Source organism: Mobula birostris, chromosome 29, assembly GCF_030028105.1.
Source record: "Mobula birostris isolate sMobBir1 chromosome 29, sMobBir1.hap1, whole genome shotgun sequence".
Classification (NCBI taxonomy): Eukaryota; Metazoa; Chordata; class Chondrichthyes; order Myliobatiformes; family Myliobatidae; genus Mobula; species Mobula birostris.
The window spans coordinates 27,150,188-27,163,561 of record NC_092398.1 but is presented as its reverse complement, the minus strand read 5'-3'; the positions used below and the strand labels follow the sequence as shown (position 1 = coordinate 27,163,561).

At 47.4% G+C, this 13,374-nt stretch overlaps 1 protein-coding gene across 1 annotated transcript in view; it reads left to right on the top strand.

Moving 5' to 3' along the window:
- LOC140190286 (host cell factor 1-like) overlaps positions 1 to 13,374 on the top strand; it is a 104,142-nt gene that overhangs the window by 76,571 nt on the left and 14,197 nt on the right. Inside the window, 6 exon segments of the mRNA XM_072246886.1 lie at positions 1,215 to 1,353; positions 2,358 to 2,533; positions 2,943 to 3,207; positions 6,372 to 6,532; positions 10,062 to 10,401; positions 10,678 to 10,974. Of these exon segments, the coding sequence (XP_072102987.1) occupies positions 1,215 to 1,353; positions 2,358 to 2,533; positions 2,943 to 3,207; positions 6,372 to 6,532; positions 10,062 to 10,401; positions 10,678 to 10,974 (1,378 nt within the window).

The window sequence follows — 13,374 nt, the reverse complement described above, 5'->3', positions numbered from 1 at the left end:
CTGGGGATTGCTGGATCGTGTGGCTCGAAGGGCCTGTTCTGTGTTGTATCTTAATAAAGGTTAGCCATTTCAGCCCTGGGGAAAAATCTCTGGCTATTCACTCGATCTCTGCCTCTTACCATCTTGGATACCTCTATCACTACTAATGGAGCTGTCCAAGCCTTTCCCACCATTGAGCACATCTACAGGGAGCACTGCCACAAGAAAGCAGCATCCATCATCAAAAACTCCACCATCCAGACCATGCTGTCTTCTCACTGCTGCCATTGGGAAGGAGGTACAGGAGCCTCAGATCCCACACCACCAGGAACAGTTATTACCCCTCCTGAGCCGGCATCAATAACTTCACTCACCCCAGCACTGAACTGAATCCACAGCCTATAGACTCACTTTCAAGGTCTCTATAACTTGTGTTCTCAGTATTATCTATCCATCCCTCCATCTGTCTTATTGCCCATTGTTTTTTTGTCAGTCTTTGGGAGTAGGTTTTCACTGAGTCTATTGTATTTTTTTTTGCTCTACTGCAAATGCCTGCAAGTAAATGAATCTCAGGGTAGTATATGGAGACATGTAGAGTAGTGTACAAAAACACAGCACTGTGCAAAAGTCTTGGGCACCCGAGCTATAAGTATGTGCCTAAGACTTTTGCACAGTGCCGTATGTAAATAAATTTACTTTTAAACTATCAAGTCACCTCTCATCTTCTTTGGCTCCAAAGAGAAAAGCCCTAACTCGTTCAAACAACCCTCATATCCTCAGTCCCCGGTCCTGATGAAGGATCTTGACCTAAAATGTCGACTGTTAATTCATGTCCATAGATGCTGCCTGTCTGGCATTTTGTGTGTGTTCTTGCATTTGCAGAATCTCTTGTGTTCATCATCATAGGACATGCTCTGTAATCCAGGCATCATCCTGGTAAATCTCCTCTGCACCCTCTCCCTAAAGCTTCTGCATCCTTCCAGGATGAGGTGACCAGAACTGAACACAATACTCTAAGTATGGTCTAACCAGTTTTATAGAGCTGCAGCGTTATCTCATGGCTCTTGAACTCAATCCTCCAACTAATGAAGGCCAACACACAATACTCTCAACATTGCACCATCATGCCTTCCAGGGATAAATAAGATCACCCCCCCCAATCTTCTGACTCCCCAGAAATGTCAACCCATTCTCATTTTTTTTTTTTTCCCTGTCTCTCTTCTGTTTCTTGCCAGGTGTTATTGAAGGGGGCTCCAGGGCAGCCAAGCACCATCTTGCGGACCGTCCCGGTCAGTGGGATGAGACTGGTCACGCCGGTGACCGTGTCTGCAGTGAAACCAGCTGTCACCACATTGGTGGTGAAGGGAACCACAGGTAAGCGAGCCAGGATGTGATGGAAAGGGGTGGGGGAGTGTCACACATCTCAATCCAGCAGGGCATGTTTAATAATGGATGTCCTGCTGCCCCCAAGGATGTTGAGGCCCAGAAGGGCTCACTGTTGCATCTGTTAGGATGTTGTAAGTGCAGATCTTTCTCCAGCTCACTGCCTCAATATGCCGCATGTGGGAGGGGTGATGAGGTTCAGCGTGGTGGGAGGGGCAATGAGGACACAGGGCGGCGAGGAGGGAGCGCTGGTAGGAGACCAGATCACTATAGAGAAACCCACTCAAGTATAGGTACAGGGTGAGCGAGCGAGCTCCACTCTCTCACACAATACCAGAGGCCGGAATCAAACTGCTGTCTGTATGACTGTGAGGCACTCTATCCCGGAGACGAGGGGCCCAACTAGCTTCTCAATGTGTCGGGGTGGGGGAAGGTGTGCAGTTTCAGAGTTTAGCCTGATTTATACTTCTGAGTCAAATCTACACTGTAGGTACCACATACCCTACACCGTAGAGTGACGTGCACCTACCCAGAAAAGTAACTCGCGCGTCATGGCGCTGCAGACTGCAACAACTGTGATTGGTCAGCTTGGTAGCATCGCATTTCTTCCTACGCATTTCCGGTTGCTTTTCTCCGCCGTGTCTGCACACTGATGCGAAATAAACGGTTGGAGACAATGAACCAAATCGTCAAATCTACCTGCCGATATCCAAAAATATTTGAAATGCATTTCCTCGTCCATGTCTCTCACGAAGAAACCCAAAACAGTGGTATAGAAACCCCACCGCCAACTAGCGTTTTGGCGGTGAATTGGAGAGTGACGCAGATGCAACAACGCATGCTCTCTACGGCGTAGGGCTACGCAAAAGTATTAATCAGGCCTGCGGCATAGCCCGTACGCACAAGTATAAATCAGGCTCTAGAGGGCTGGGTAGCCTACCCACAGCCAAACTAACACTCCGATCCTCTCCCTCCGCACTCCCTCTCTGCTATAGGCGTCACCACACTGGGCACCGTGACGGGCTCAGTGGGGGGAGTTCCAGCTGTGGGTTCCACCACCCTGTCTGGGACAGTCGGCAGCTTCTCCAGCCAGCTCATCAACCCTGCCGTCATCACTGTCTCTACTGCGCAGGCAAGCCACTCCTCTACCCCACCCACCATCTCCATGCAGGTAAGGTCACCCGGCTCTGTCATTCAAGGACCCCACCACCACCACCACCTCCTCTGCTCTGTGTCCATGCCTCCTCCCCTCCTCCACGCCCCACCCTGCATCTGCTCTGCACCCCCAGCCTAACCTCACACCCCCAATCCCTGCTGAATCCATCCTACCTGTGTCCCTCCACTCCTCTTTCCATCCCCTTCCCTCATTCAGTTCTGCTCTTCCTTTCCCCCTTCCTCCATACAGCCCTACTTCCCTGTCGTAATGCTCCCTCTCCCCCCCCCCACTGTCACTATTTTTAATCCCTTACCCTCACCCTCTCCGCTGTCTCCATGACACCCCCTTGTCCCTATAGCCCGTTCGCAGTGTCAGCCTGTGGTTGAGGCAAACTCGCCTGATAGTATTTTCTCTCTGCCTCCAGCCCGCAACTGAGCCCACCCGCGTCACACTCATCGCCGCACCCAGCGGGGTTGAGGCTTCATCCATCCAGGAGCTCCCGGTCACCATCCTGGCCTCGCCCACCACCGAGCAGCCCGGCCTGGCGCCGGGGCCAGAGGCCGGCCAGGGGGAGGGTCAGACGGCCAGCGGAGTCCCCCTGGTCTGTTCCAACCCACCCCACGAGACCTCCGAGACCAACACCACCAACACCGCCACCACCGTTACTGCCAACATTGGTACCAATCAGGGTAAGGAGCTCGCTGCCGTTGTTACGTGTCAGAGTTCTGGGCGCAGAGGAGCAAGTGTGAGGGGAAGCTACCTTACATCAGCATGCGGAGACAGGCCCGTCAGCCCAACTCACCCATGCTGACCAAGGTTCTTGTCTGAGCTGATCCCCTTTGTCAGCATTTGGGCCGCTTCCCTACAAACGTTTCCTGTCCATGTATGGGGGGATTGAAAGTCCTGGATAGAGTGGATGTTTTGGATGTCCTTGATAGAGTGGGTGTGGGTGGGTTGAACGTCCTGAGTGGAGCAGGCATGGGTGAGTTGAATGCCCTGTGTGGGGGCGGGTGTGGGAGGGTTGAATGTCCTGGCCACGGGCGGGTTGAACGTCCTGGGCGGGGCAGGTGCAGGTGGGTCGAACGTCCTGAGCGGGGCGGGTGCAGGTGGGTCGATCGTCCTGGACGGGTGTGGGTGGATTGAATATCCTGGGCAGGGCGGGCATGGGTGGGTCGAACGCCATTGACAGAATAGTTCACAAGAACAATCCCAGGAATGAAAGGCTTAACGTGCAAGGACCATTTGACATCTATGGGCCTGTACTCTGAATGTAACAGCTCTATAAAACAATATTTAGACCATGGATGTCCTGTCAGCCATACATCCAGTTTATGGCACAAGGCCATGTCCATAGATCCTTCAGAGTTGCACAGGTCCACGCAGATAGGTCCCTCAGAGTTGCACAAGTTCATGTAGATTGGCCCCTCAGAGTTGCACAAGTTCATGTGCTAGATTCCTCGAGTTGCCCTGCAAGTTCACAGGGTGTTTATGAAGTTGTAATAAGATCATTAGACATAGGAGCAGAATTAGGCCATTCAGCCCATCAAATCTGTTGTACCATTTCACCATGGCTAATTTATTATCCCTCTCAACCCCATTCTCCTGCCTTCTCCCCGTAATGTTTATCGCCCTGACTGATCAAGAATCTTTCAATCTCCACTTTAAATATACCCAATGACTTGGCCTGCACAGCTGTCTGTGGCAATGAATTCCACAAGTTCACAACTCTCTGGCTGAAGAAGTTCCTCCTCTTCTCTGTATCAAGGGGACATCCTTCTATTCTGCCGATTGGTTCTAGACTCCCCCACTATAGAAAACATCCTCTCCACATCCACTTTATTCAGGACTTTCAATAGTTGGTAGGTCTTAAGTGACTCCCCCCACCACCCCGAATTTCAAACTCCAGCAATTACAGGCCCATAGGTATTAAACGCTCTTCACATGTTAACCCTTTAATCCTCAGGATCATTATCTGAACTCTCTCCAGTGGCCGCAGATCCTTAGTTAAAGGGCCCAAAACTGCTCATCATATTCAACGTATAGTCTGACCAATGCCTCAGGGTGTTGGCAGTCTTAACTGAGGGTTGAGTTCAAGATCTGAAACCTCAGTCCCCCAGCTAATAAAGGCCCGCACACTAATTAGGTTTCCTTGGAGTTTAGAAGAAAGACCGGTGGTCTTTTGGAAACATTTCACATCCTGAGAGGACACGACATATAAGGAGTGTTTGATGGCATGTACTTGATAGAATTCAAAAGGGTGAGAGGGGAAGCTCATAACAACCTACCGAATACTAAAAGGCTTAGATTAAGGAGATGTGAGAAGAATGCTAACCAAAATGGTATTTCCCTTCATTAGTCAGGGGATCGAGTTCAAGAGCCACAAGGTAATGTTGCAATCTATAAAACTGTGGGTAGTCCACGCTTGCAATATTGTAGGAAGGATGTGGAAGTTTTAGAAGGGGTGCAGAGGAGATTTACTGTGATGCTGCCTGGATTAGAGAGCATTTCCTACGAAGAAAGGTTGAGTGAAAGAGATGAAAGTGGCTTTATACAGGTGTCATCGATATATGACATAGTCCCTCATGGTCTTCCGTCTGTCCTTATCCTGAGAAGTGCCAAGGGATTGTTGCCCTGGGGAAGGCTGCCCACCTCCCCATGCTGCCGCACACACTCTCCTCCCCATCTACGGCCATGATTGTTCTTGGCGAATCATTCTACAGAAGTGATTTGCCATTGTCTCCTGGGCAGCGTCTTTACAAGACGGGTGACCCCAGTCATTGGGAATACTCTTCAGAGATTGTCTGCCTGGCGTTAGTGGTCGCATAACCGGGAGTGTGATATGCACCGTCTGCTCATACGACCATCCACCACTTTGCCCAAGGGTGACCTGCAGGCAAGCGGAAGGAAGGAGTGCCTTACAGCTCCTTTGGTAGACACGTATCTCCACCCCGCCATGAGAAGCATAGATAGAGAGGACAGCCAGAAACGTTCTTCCAGAGCAGAAATGGCTAATATGAGAGAACATAATTTGAAGGTAATTGGAGGAATGCCAGAGATAAGATTTTCTAATGGTGTGTGGAACGCACTGCCAGGTGTAGTGATAGAGGCAGGTACATAGTGACAATTAGGAAACACATGGATGATAGGAAAAAGAAGGTTTACAGAGGAACGGAAGGGTTAGATTAAAAGTTTGGCACAACATCATGGGCTGAAGGCCCTGTACTGTACTTTGGTACTAAGGTGTTGTCTTCGCTGAAAGGGCTCGAATTGTAAGAAGAGACTGGAGAGGCTGTGGGAGTTTACACTGGAGCACAGAAGGTTGATGGGCAACTTGAAAGATGCTAACAAATCATTGCTGGCCACAGATACAATGAATAGCCAGCTTTTCCTCCCAGGGTAGGAGAGTCTGAAAGCGGGGAATATGATTAACATGAGGGGAGATATGGAAAGAGGTGATGGGGAGCAGAGAGTGGCATGAGCTGCTGGAACAAGCCCCCCCAACCCCCAGGGCAGGGTGCTCTCTTTACTTCTGCCCCTTCCACGGCGCGGTGCTCCCTCCCCGTTGACATCATGCGGTGTAGCACTTCCTCCCCATTGCCCCTCGCTCAGCACTCCTCAGCCCTTCAATCTCCTCCCCCTTGAAGACGGTCCTCAACACTTCCCTCCTCCATACTGCTGCTCCTGCTGCGCATCACTCCCACCTTCATCTTGCTCCGCCCTTGAGGTCTTTCATTGGGTGGGTAACATTTGCGCGGATGGGTTGGAATCTTCAATTTTCTCTCACTTCATTCCCTTCTCTTTTCTCTTTCCCCCTTCCCTCATCCCTATCATCTTCCCAACTCCACCACCCCAGTCCAGCCGCCTCCCACTAATGCCCAGGGTCACCCGGAGACGGTGCACGGAGAGACAGCGACCGCAGGCACCACAAACACCGCCACAACCGTGTCTGCAGCGCAGAGTGGGGCCAACACAACCGTCACCCAGTCCACGCCCACACCCGGCCCCTCCATCCCGGTAAGTCCTCTGATCCAGTCTGTTTCTCCGCTACCTCAACGGCTCAGAGGGAGAGCGGTGTCCCATTACATGGAAGCAAGGTGTCAGTATCCTCCTCCCAACCTGCAGATACCTGACTGACAGACCCACTTTCAAGCATTTACATCCGTGTTCAGGTGCCCCAGGAGACTGACAGAGTGAAGCTCCCACTGCACATGAAGCTCCCTCCACACCGTCCCATCACACACTCCCGGGGTCAGACGCAGAGTGAAACTTCCTCCACAATGTCCTATTACACAATCCTAGGGTCACACACAGAATGAATCTCCCTCTGCACCATACCACACACTCCCAGAGTCAGATACAGAGTGAATCTCCCTCCACACTGTCTTATCACACATTCCTGGGGTCAGACACAGAGTGAAGCTCTCTCTAAGCTGTTTGGCAATAATCCCTCTAATTTATTTTTACCTCTGACAGTTCTCCAACTTCTTTGTTTCTAAGCACATGATTTGACTTATCAGTCAATGTCTTAATTAAACCAGTCATAACTTTCTTAGAAACGACAAATTTGAAATTGCAATATTGCTGCAATATTTTTGAGGCAATGCCTTCGTTGTAGTTTGTAACAGTAGCTGAGTATTTTTTTGTCAGTCGTACAACACTCTCCTTTCCAAATTAAAAATTAGTTGCATTTGAAATAGCAACAGAGTCAAAAGCTTGCCATTCTCATAACTCATTGTCAGGAAATCTATTATCCAAGTGATTAGACAGATGTTGAATGAATGGAATAATAAGCGCAGTATCAACATAAAGAAATTATTGATGCAAGCAGATCTTTTGCTGTGTCCCTCTAATAAACAGACCGTAACTTGTTAATTTTAGCTTTTGCATACTGCAGTGCTTCACTTGTATTCACACAGCTTTTTTGAAGGAATTTTTAAAGAGCCAGATCTTCTAAAACATCACTCAGGACAGTTAATTCTACTTAATATTGTGGATTGGTTAAAATCTTCAGGCAGTAGTTGCTGATTGGATCATTAAACATTCATTAATTTGCGTTTTGCAATACTGGATCAAAACTTAATAATTCCTCTTTAAAGCAATAGTGGCAAAATGTCTTGACAGCCATCTTACTTTGTTTAGTGGTCTGAGTGACACATCACATTCTCTGACATTAGCTAATTCTCCTAGCTTTCCTTTTTTAACCAATGACCTGCCGAACATTTTCTACACTGTTCATAACAGTATTTCTATATCCTACATAATTGATACTCTTTTCCATGCATCATCTAATCCCAGGTCTTCTCTATGTACAACGCACAGTAGCTCAGACAGATGCTTTAGTTCTTGTCGAAGAATTGCCGCCATACCATTATCTTCCAAGCATAACATTTCCCCCTGTCTGACATAAATGCACCATCTTTTCGATATCATGATTGGTGAATAAACTCTTCTTGGGCTTGATGATTACAAACTCTGCTGTCATCAGGGATGAAGAGCTAGATCCTTTGTTTAAGATTGGTGTTGATATAAAAATGTTTTTATTGATTCTACGATAGTGATACCATCACATGCAGTTACTTACAAAATATTCACAAACACGAAGTTTAACTTTTTGGTCAAAACTTAAAATACTAAATGAACATTTCTGTACAGCAACATCTGTACTTCCATCAGCAGTTAGTGTATGGAAAACATTTCCGCAGTCTTCCATTATCAGTTGCATTCAACAACAACATTCCCTCTAATTTTGCTTTACAAATTCAACAACTACGGACCAACCAATGCTCTGAGTAGGAAAATTTTACACGGCCTAAAAATTGCCCAGCACTTTAAATGTTTTTACTGTGTAATATGAATAATTAGAATGAAAATTGAAAAATCATAGGTTTGATCTTATTGGTTGAAGGGTGTAACAGACCACCAAAAAGAAAATCTTTAAACGTTTACAAAACGTTAAACTTGTCGTCGGCGTTCAGTGGGCCGGCGGTTTATTGACAATGAGCAACCAACTTCCATTCTGTGTCTATTATTACAATTTGTAACAGTGTTGTAACTTGAAATACTGACAGTGTAAATGCATTGAAGCCCTGAATTGTTTCAAAGTAAAGGTTGTGGTATGTTGATTATTTAGAAATTTATGTATTCATAACACAATTAATTCCAGGTTGTTTCACAATTATATTCACATAGATTTGAAAATTATATTAACATATAAAAGAAAATTCCAGCTCCATGACAACACAGGCTATGTACACAGGAGCATTTCAGTTACTGTGTGTCCACAGAGCTTAGAGGGAACAGTATTCAATAAATTCAAAAGCAAAGTTCTAGCTGGGCCAACTCTCTGCTGTATTTACATCTTTAACCATGTGTGCATGAATTTCTTGCACAGGATACATAGAAGAATTAATTTTAATTGCTAAGTTAATGTTGTCTATTACCACCTTGACTATGCTTCTTTCATGCATCTTGTTTCAATGTTGCTTCACGCTATTTTGGAGTTCCAGTTAACATGTGCAAAATTCCACATTTCTTCTGGCTGTGCAATTTAGTAACTGCATCTATATGAGTTATCTGGTTACGATGTCGTTTTAAGTCATCTAACTTCCATTCTTCCCTTTCTCCCCCCCCAATACTGGTTGCCCCCAGCATTTGCTTCGGCACAAGTGATGCATGCAACATTGCCAGTACCTTGCTGTAAAAGATAGCCAATTTTTATTTTCTGTTTTTGATGCAAAGTATCTACAAATTGCAAAAGTGTTTCTACCTTAAATTTGTACGAGCTTTGTTCCTCAAAGTATTTAACTCTTCTGCTTTTTTTTGACATCCTTGGGATACTAAAAATAATAATAATTATTAATTGAGAGTACTAAGAATAATTATTTGAAAAAGTTAACAGGTCAAAAAATTATAATTTGAGTAAGATAACCACAGTCATGCAGAAAATTTTATAGAAATTAATTATTACCTTGCTCGTCTTTTAATCTAAAATTTGTTGTTGGATTATGATTTTTTTTAAAGATTACTTACATAAAAAGTCTGAATATAGAATTTTTCACAACAACCAAACACAAACCATAACTTCCAACACAAGTAAATGATGTCAGGCAGTCAAAACAATGGCAAAAGTAAAATGTTTTTACTGGACAGCGTCAGCGTTCATTGGGACGTGGTTTATTAAGAATGAGCCACCAATTTCCATTCTGTGTTTATTGTCACAATTTGTAGCAGTGTTGCAATTTGAAACACTGACAACGTAAATACATCTAAGCTCTAAAATGTTTCAAAGTAAAGAATGCAGTATGTTTACTATTTAGAAAATTTATCGATTATATTCATTAATACAATTAATTACAGAATTTTTCACTATTAAATAGATTTCAAAATTATATTAATATTACATAAAAGACTGTGTGTGTGAGCATTTCAGTCATTGTGTGGCCACACACCCAAGCAGCTTAGATGGAACAGTGCTGATCAGACACATAAAGGTTTTTAGTGGTTGCATTGATTAAATAATTTATCCTCCGCCCTTCTTTTTCAGAATGTTCCTTCGATATCGGAGGGAACTAATGTCACCACAGCGACTGAGCAGCCCACCTCCTCTACGTCAGAGCAGGAGTCCCTGGCGCCATCTGGTGGAGACCCAGCCCCCCCAGCAGAGGCCCTACCTCTGGGGGAGCCGCCATCATCCGAACAGCTTACTCCGCCAGCACAGCTGATGGCAGAGCGAGTCAGCGGGCCGGGTGAGCTGACGGGGCTGACGCCTGAGGAGCTGGCAGTGACAGCAGCAGCCGAGGCGGCAGAGCAGGCTGCCGTGTCCGAGGAGGTGCAGGCTCTAGCCCTGCAAGCCGTACTCCAGGCTGCCCAGCAGGCCGCCATGGGTAGGTCACAGTGGGGCTGGGTGGAGTCCCAATCTTGCTGTTCCAGTGTACGCGGTGTCAACCCCACCTCTTGTTCCATGTGTGTTTGTCACTGTCTCTGTGACTCTCTCTGGCTGTGTTTGTGGGCCCAGGTCCCGGCCCTGCGTCTCCCCGCCGTCCCAGGTGATGTCCTGGGTTCCAGCCCCCCTATCACTTCACTGGTCTGTGTTGCGAGCAGATTATTGGGGGAGATCACTGACTGACTTATGTCCCCACTCTTTTCCCCATTGCCCTCAGGTACCAGCGACCCAGTGGGCACGCCGGAGACAGGACAGCAGCCTCACGAGGCGGACCTGAGGCAGCTGGGCACCGAGGCGGCCGAAGGCCAGCAGCCAGCACTTCCATTGGCCGTGCTTGCTCACCAGGACCTGGCTGCACTGGTGGAGGGGGCCAGCAAGAGCCAGCCCCAGCTCCCCACAGAGGCCCTGGCCCCAGCTGACAGCCTCAATGACCCTGCAGCCGAGAGCAATGGTCTGGGTAGTGCGGCCAGCGAAGGGGGCGGGCACGGCCTCCTGTCACCCGGAACCACTGAGAGTAAGTAGCTTCTCTCCCCACCATTCCTCCCAGACACGGCAATCCCTGTCCCTTCTCCTTCCTCTACATCCTCGATCTTCTCTAATATCTTGTGTTTGCACTCTAGGATTCTGACAGTTCAGCCTATCTAAAGACTAAGATTAGCTCTATTTGTCACATATGTAGATAGATAGATATACTTTATTAATCCCGAGGGAAATTTGGTTTCGTTACAGCTGCACCAACCAAGAATAGAGCATAAATATAGCAATACAAAAACCACAAACAATCAAACACCGAAATGCAAACTATGCCAGATGGAAAATAAGTCCAGGACCAGTCTATTGGCTCAGGGTGTCTGACCCTCCACGGGAGGAGCTGCACGTTCGATGGCCACAGGCAGGAACGACCTCCCGTGCCGCCAAGTGTTGTATCACGGTGGAATGTGGCCGAAGTCCAACAGTAAAAAGTTCAATATCCAGTCTGCAAACACGTTCCTCGATCGTAATATACCCCGGATTGCACCATCCGTTGTTAACCAGAACAGTAAACACCCAACTCCTTTACGCTTACCGCTCTCCGTGCACTTCCGGTCAGCCAGAACGGTATTACCCACCGAACTCCTCTTCTCCAAAAGTCTCTGTTGTCTCGACCCGATCCTCTTTCCTCGGCTTTGTAATTCCCCCTCTGTGTGTTTTCCTCCGGATTTCAGCAGGGGTGTCCACCGCTTTGTTCGCTAAGCCGGCCGGCCTTTGCTGGTCCGTGGAATACACAATGTGACCTTCTGTCCTGCGTGTTGGGATGTAACCATTTCCAGCGCTAAAGAAAACCCAAATAAAACTCTCTCTACCAGCATGTTAGAGAGGGTGCAGCTTCGACGTGTTACCATGAGAAAAAAAATACAAAAAATAACGTAAATTAAAAAGTAAGAATAGATCGGAACGGCTGTACCAGGCTGCATGCACGACCGGTGCATGTGCACTAAAAAGTTGGTTTAGTGCACATGCGCTGGTCGTGCATGCAGTTGGTTGTTATCTAACAATGACAGGGGAGAGGAGAGTTTTTAGAAGTAGAAAAGTCGTTGTCCTGGGGCATTTCTACTCTCTCAACCTCAGAAGTCCTGGTTCAATGATGAGTAGTGTGTAGATGACCATGACTTCTTGTCAGGCACCTTTGCTGTCGGCATTGCAGAACTGCCTCCCTGGCTGTTGGATCTCGTCCCCTCAGTCTGCTGGAGCTGACTTTGCATGTTAGATCAGGCGTGTCCCTATCTCACCGGGCTACCCTCACCTGGTTTAACCCAGCGTTTGAAGCGGTGTACCGGGTGTCGCCGCTGTCACATGCAAACAGCTACTTGGAGCCACAGGTGAGAGCTGAGTGTTTGGTAGGGGCCAAAGGTGAGTGAGCTGCCCCAAAATGGACACAACAAGCCCCTTCACCAGGGATGCTGACCCCTCCCTGGACACCCACACACCTCATGATGTCACATGTACATTACAACTTACAGTGAAATGCGTAGTTTTTGCATCAGTGACCAACGCAGCCTGAGGATTTTGCTGGGGGCAGCCCTCAACTGATTCCACACTTTCGGCATCAATATAACTTACTACTCCGAACCCATATGTATTTGGAATGCGGTGGGAAACAGCAGTACTTGGAGCAAACCCACACAGTCACGTGGAAAATGTACAAACTGCTCGGAGACAGTGGCAGGGTAATGAACAAGCCAAGATTTGACCACTAGGCCGAATTAGAAAGGTCGGTTACTGGCCAAATGGAGGCGGCGGGTCTCAAGAGAGTATCGAAGCAGCAGGACCCAGATCTGAGAGCAAGGAACGACTCATTGTTTGGCTGATTGAAGCACCAGGCTGGATTGAAAAGGTCATAGTTTTGGGGCCGGAGGCAAAGGACGGGCCAGTGTTCAGCTCACAACTCCCTGAGGTTTATTCGGCTCTGTCTGGCTTTATGGCTGTGAAGTTACCTAATGTTTGCACAATTTGTTTTGTTTTTCTGCACTTCGTGTTTGACAGTCTACTTTTTTAAATGGGTTCCATTGGGTTTCTTTGTTTTGTGGCTGCCTGTAAGGAGATGAACTTCAAGGTTATATATAGTACACACACTTTGTCCTTTGAACTTTGAAGTGCAGGTTGCTGGTACTGTAGTAACGTTACAGTCACTGCTGTGCTGTCATGCCACCCCATCACTGAGCTCAGTCTCCACCGCTCCAGAGAAACTTCATGCCCTGTAATCCAGGCTGGTGAGCATCTTCTGCGCCCTCTCCAAAGCTGCCACATGCTTCCCGTAATGAGGCAACCAGAAATGCACACAATACCAAGAGCAGTCTAACCAACACATTATACAACTAAACCATGGCTTCCTAACAGTAGCACAGGCTGCAAACACGAGGAATTCTGCAGATGC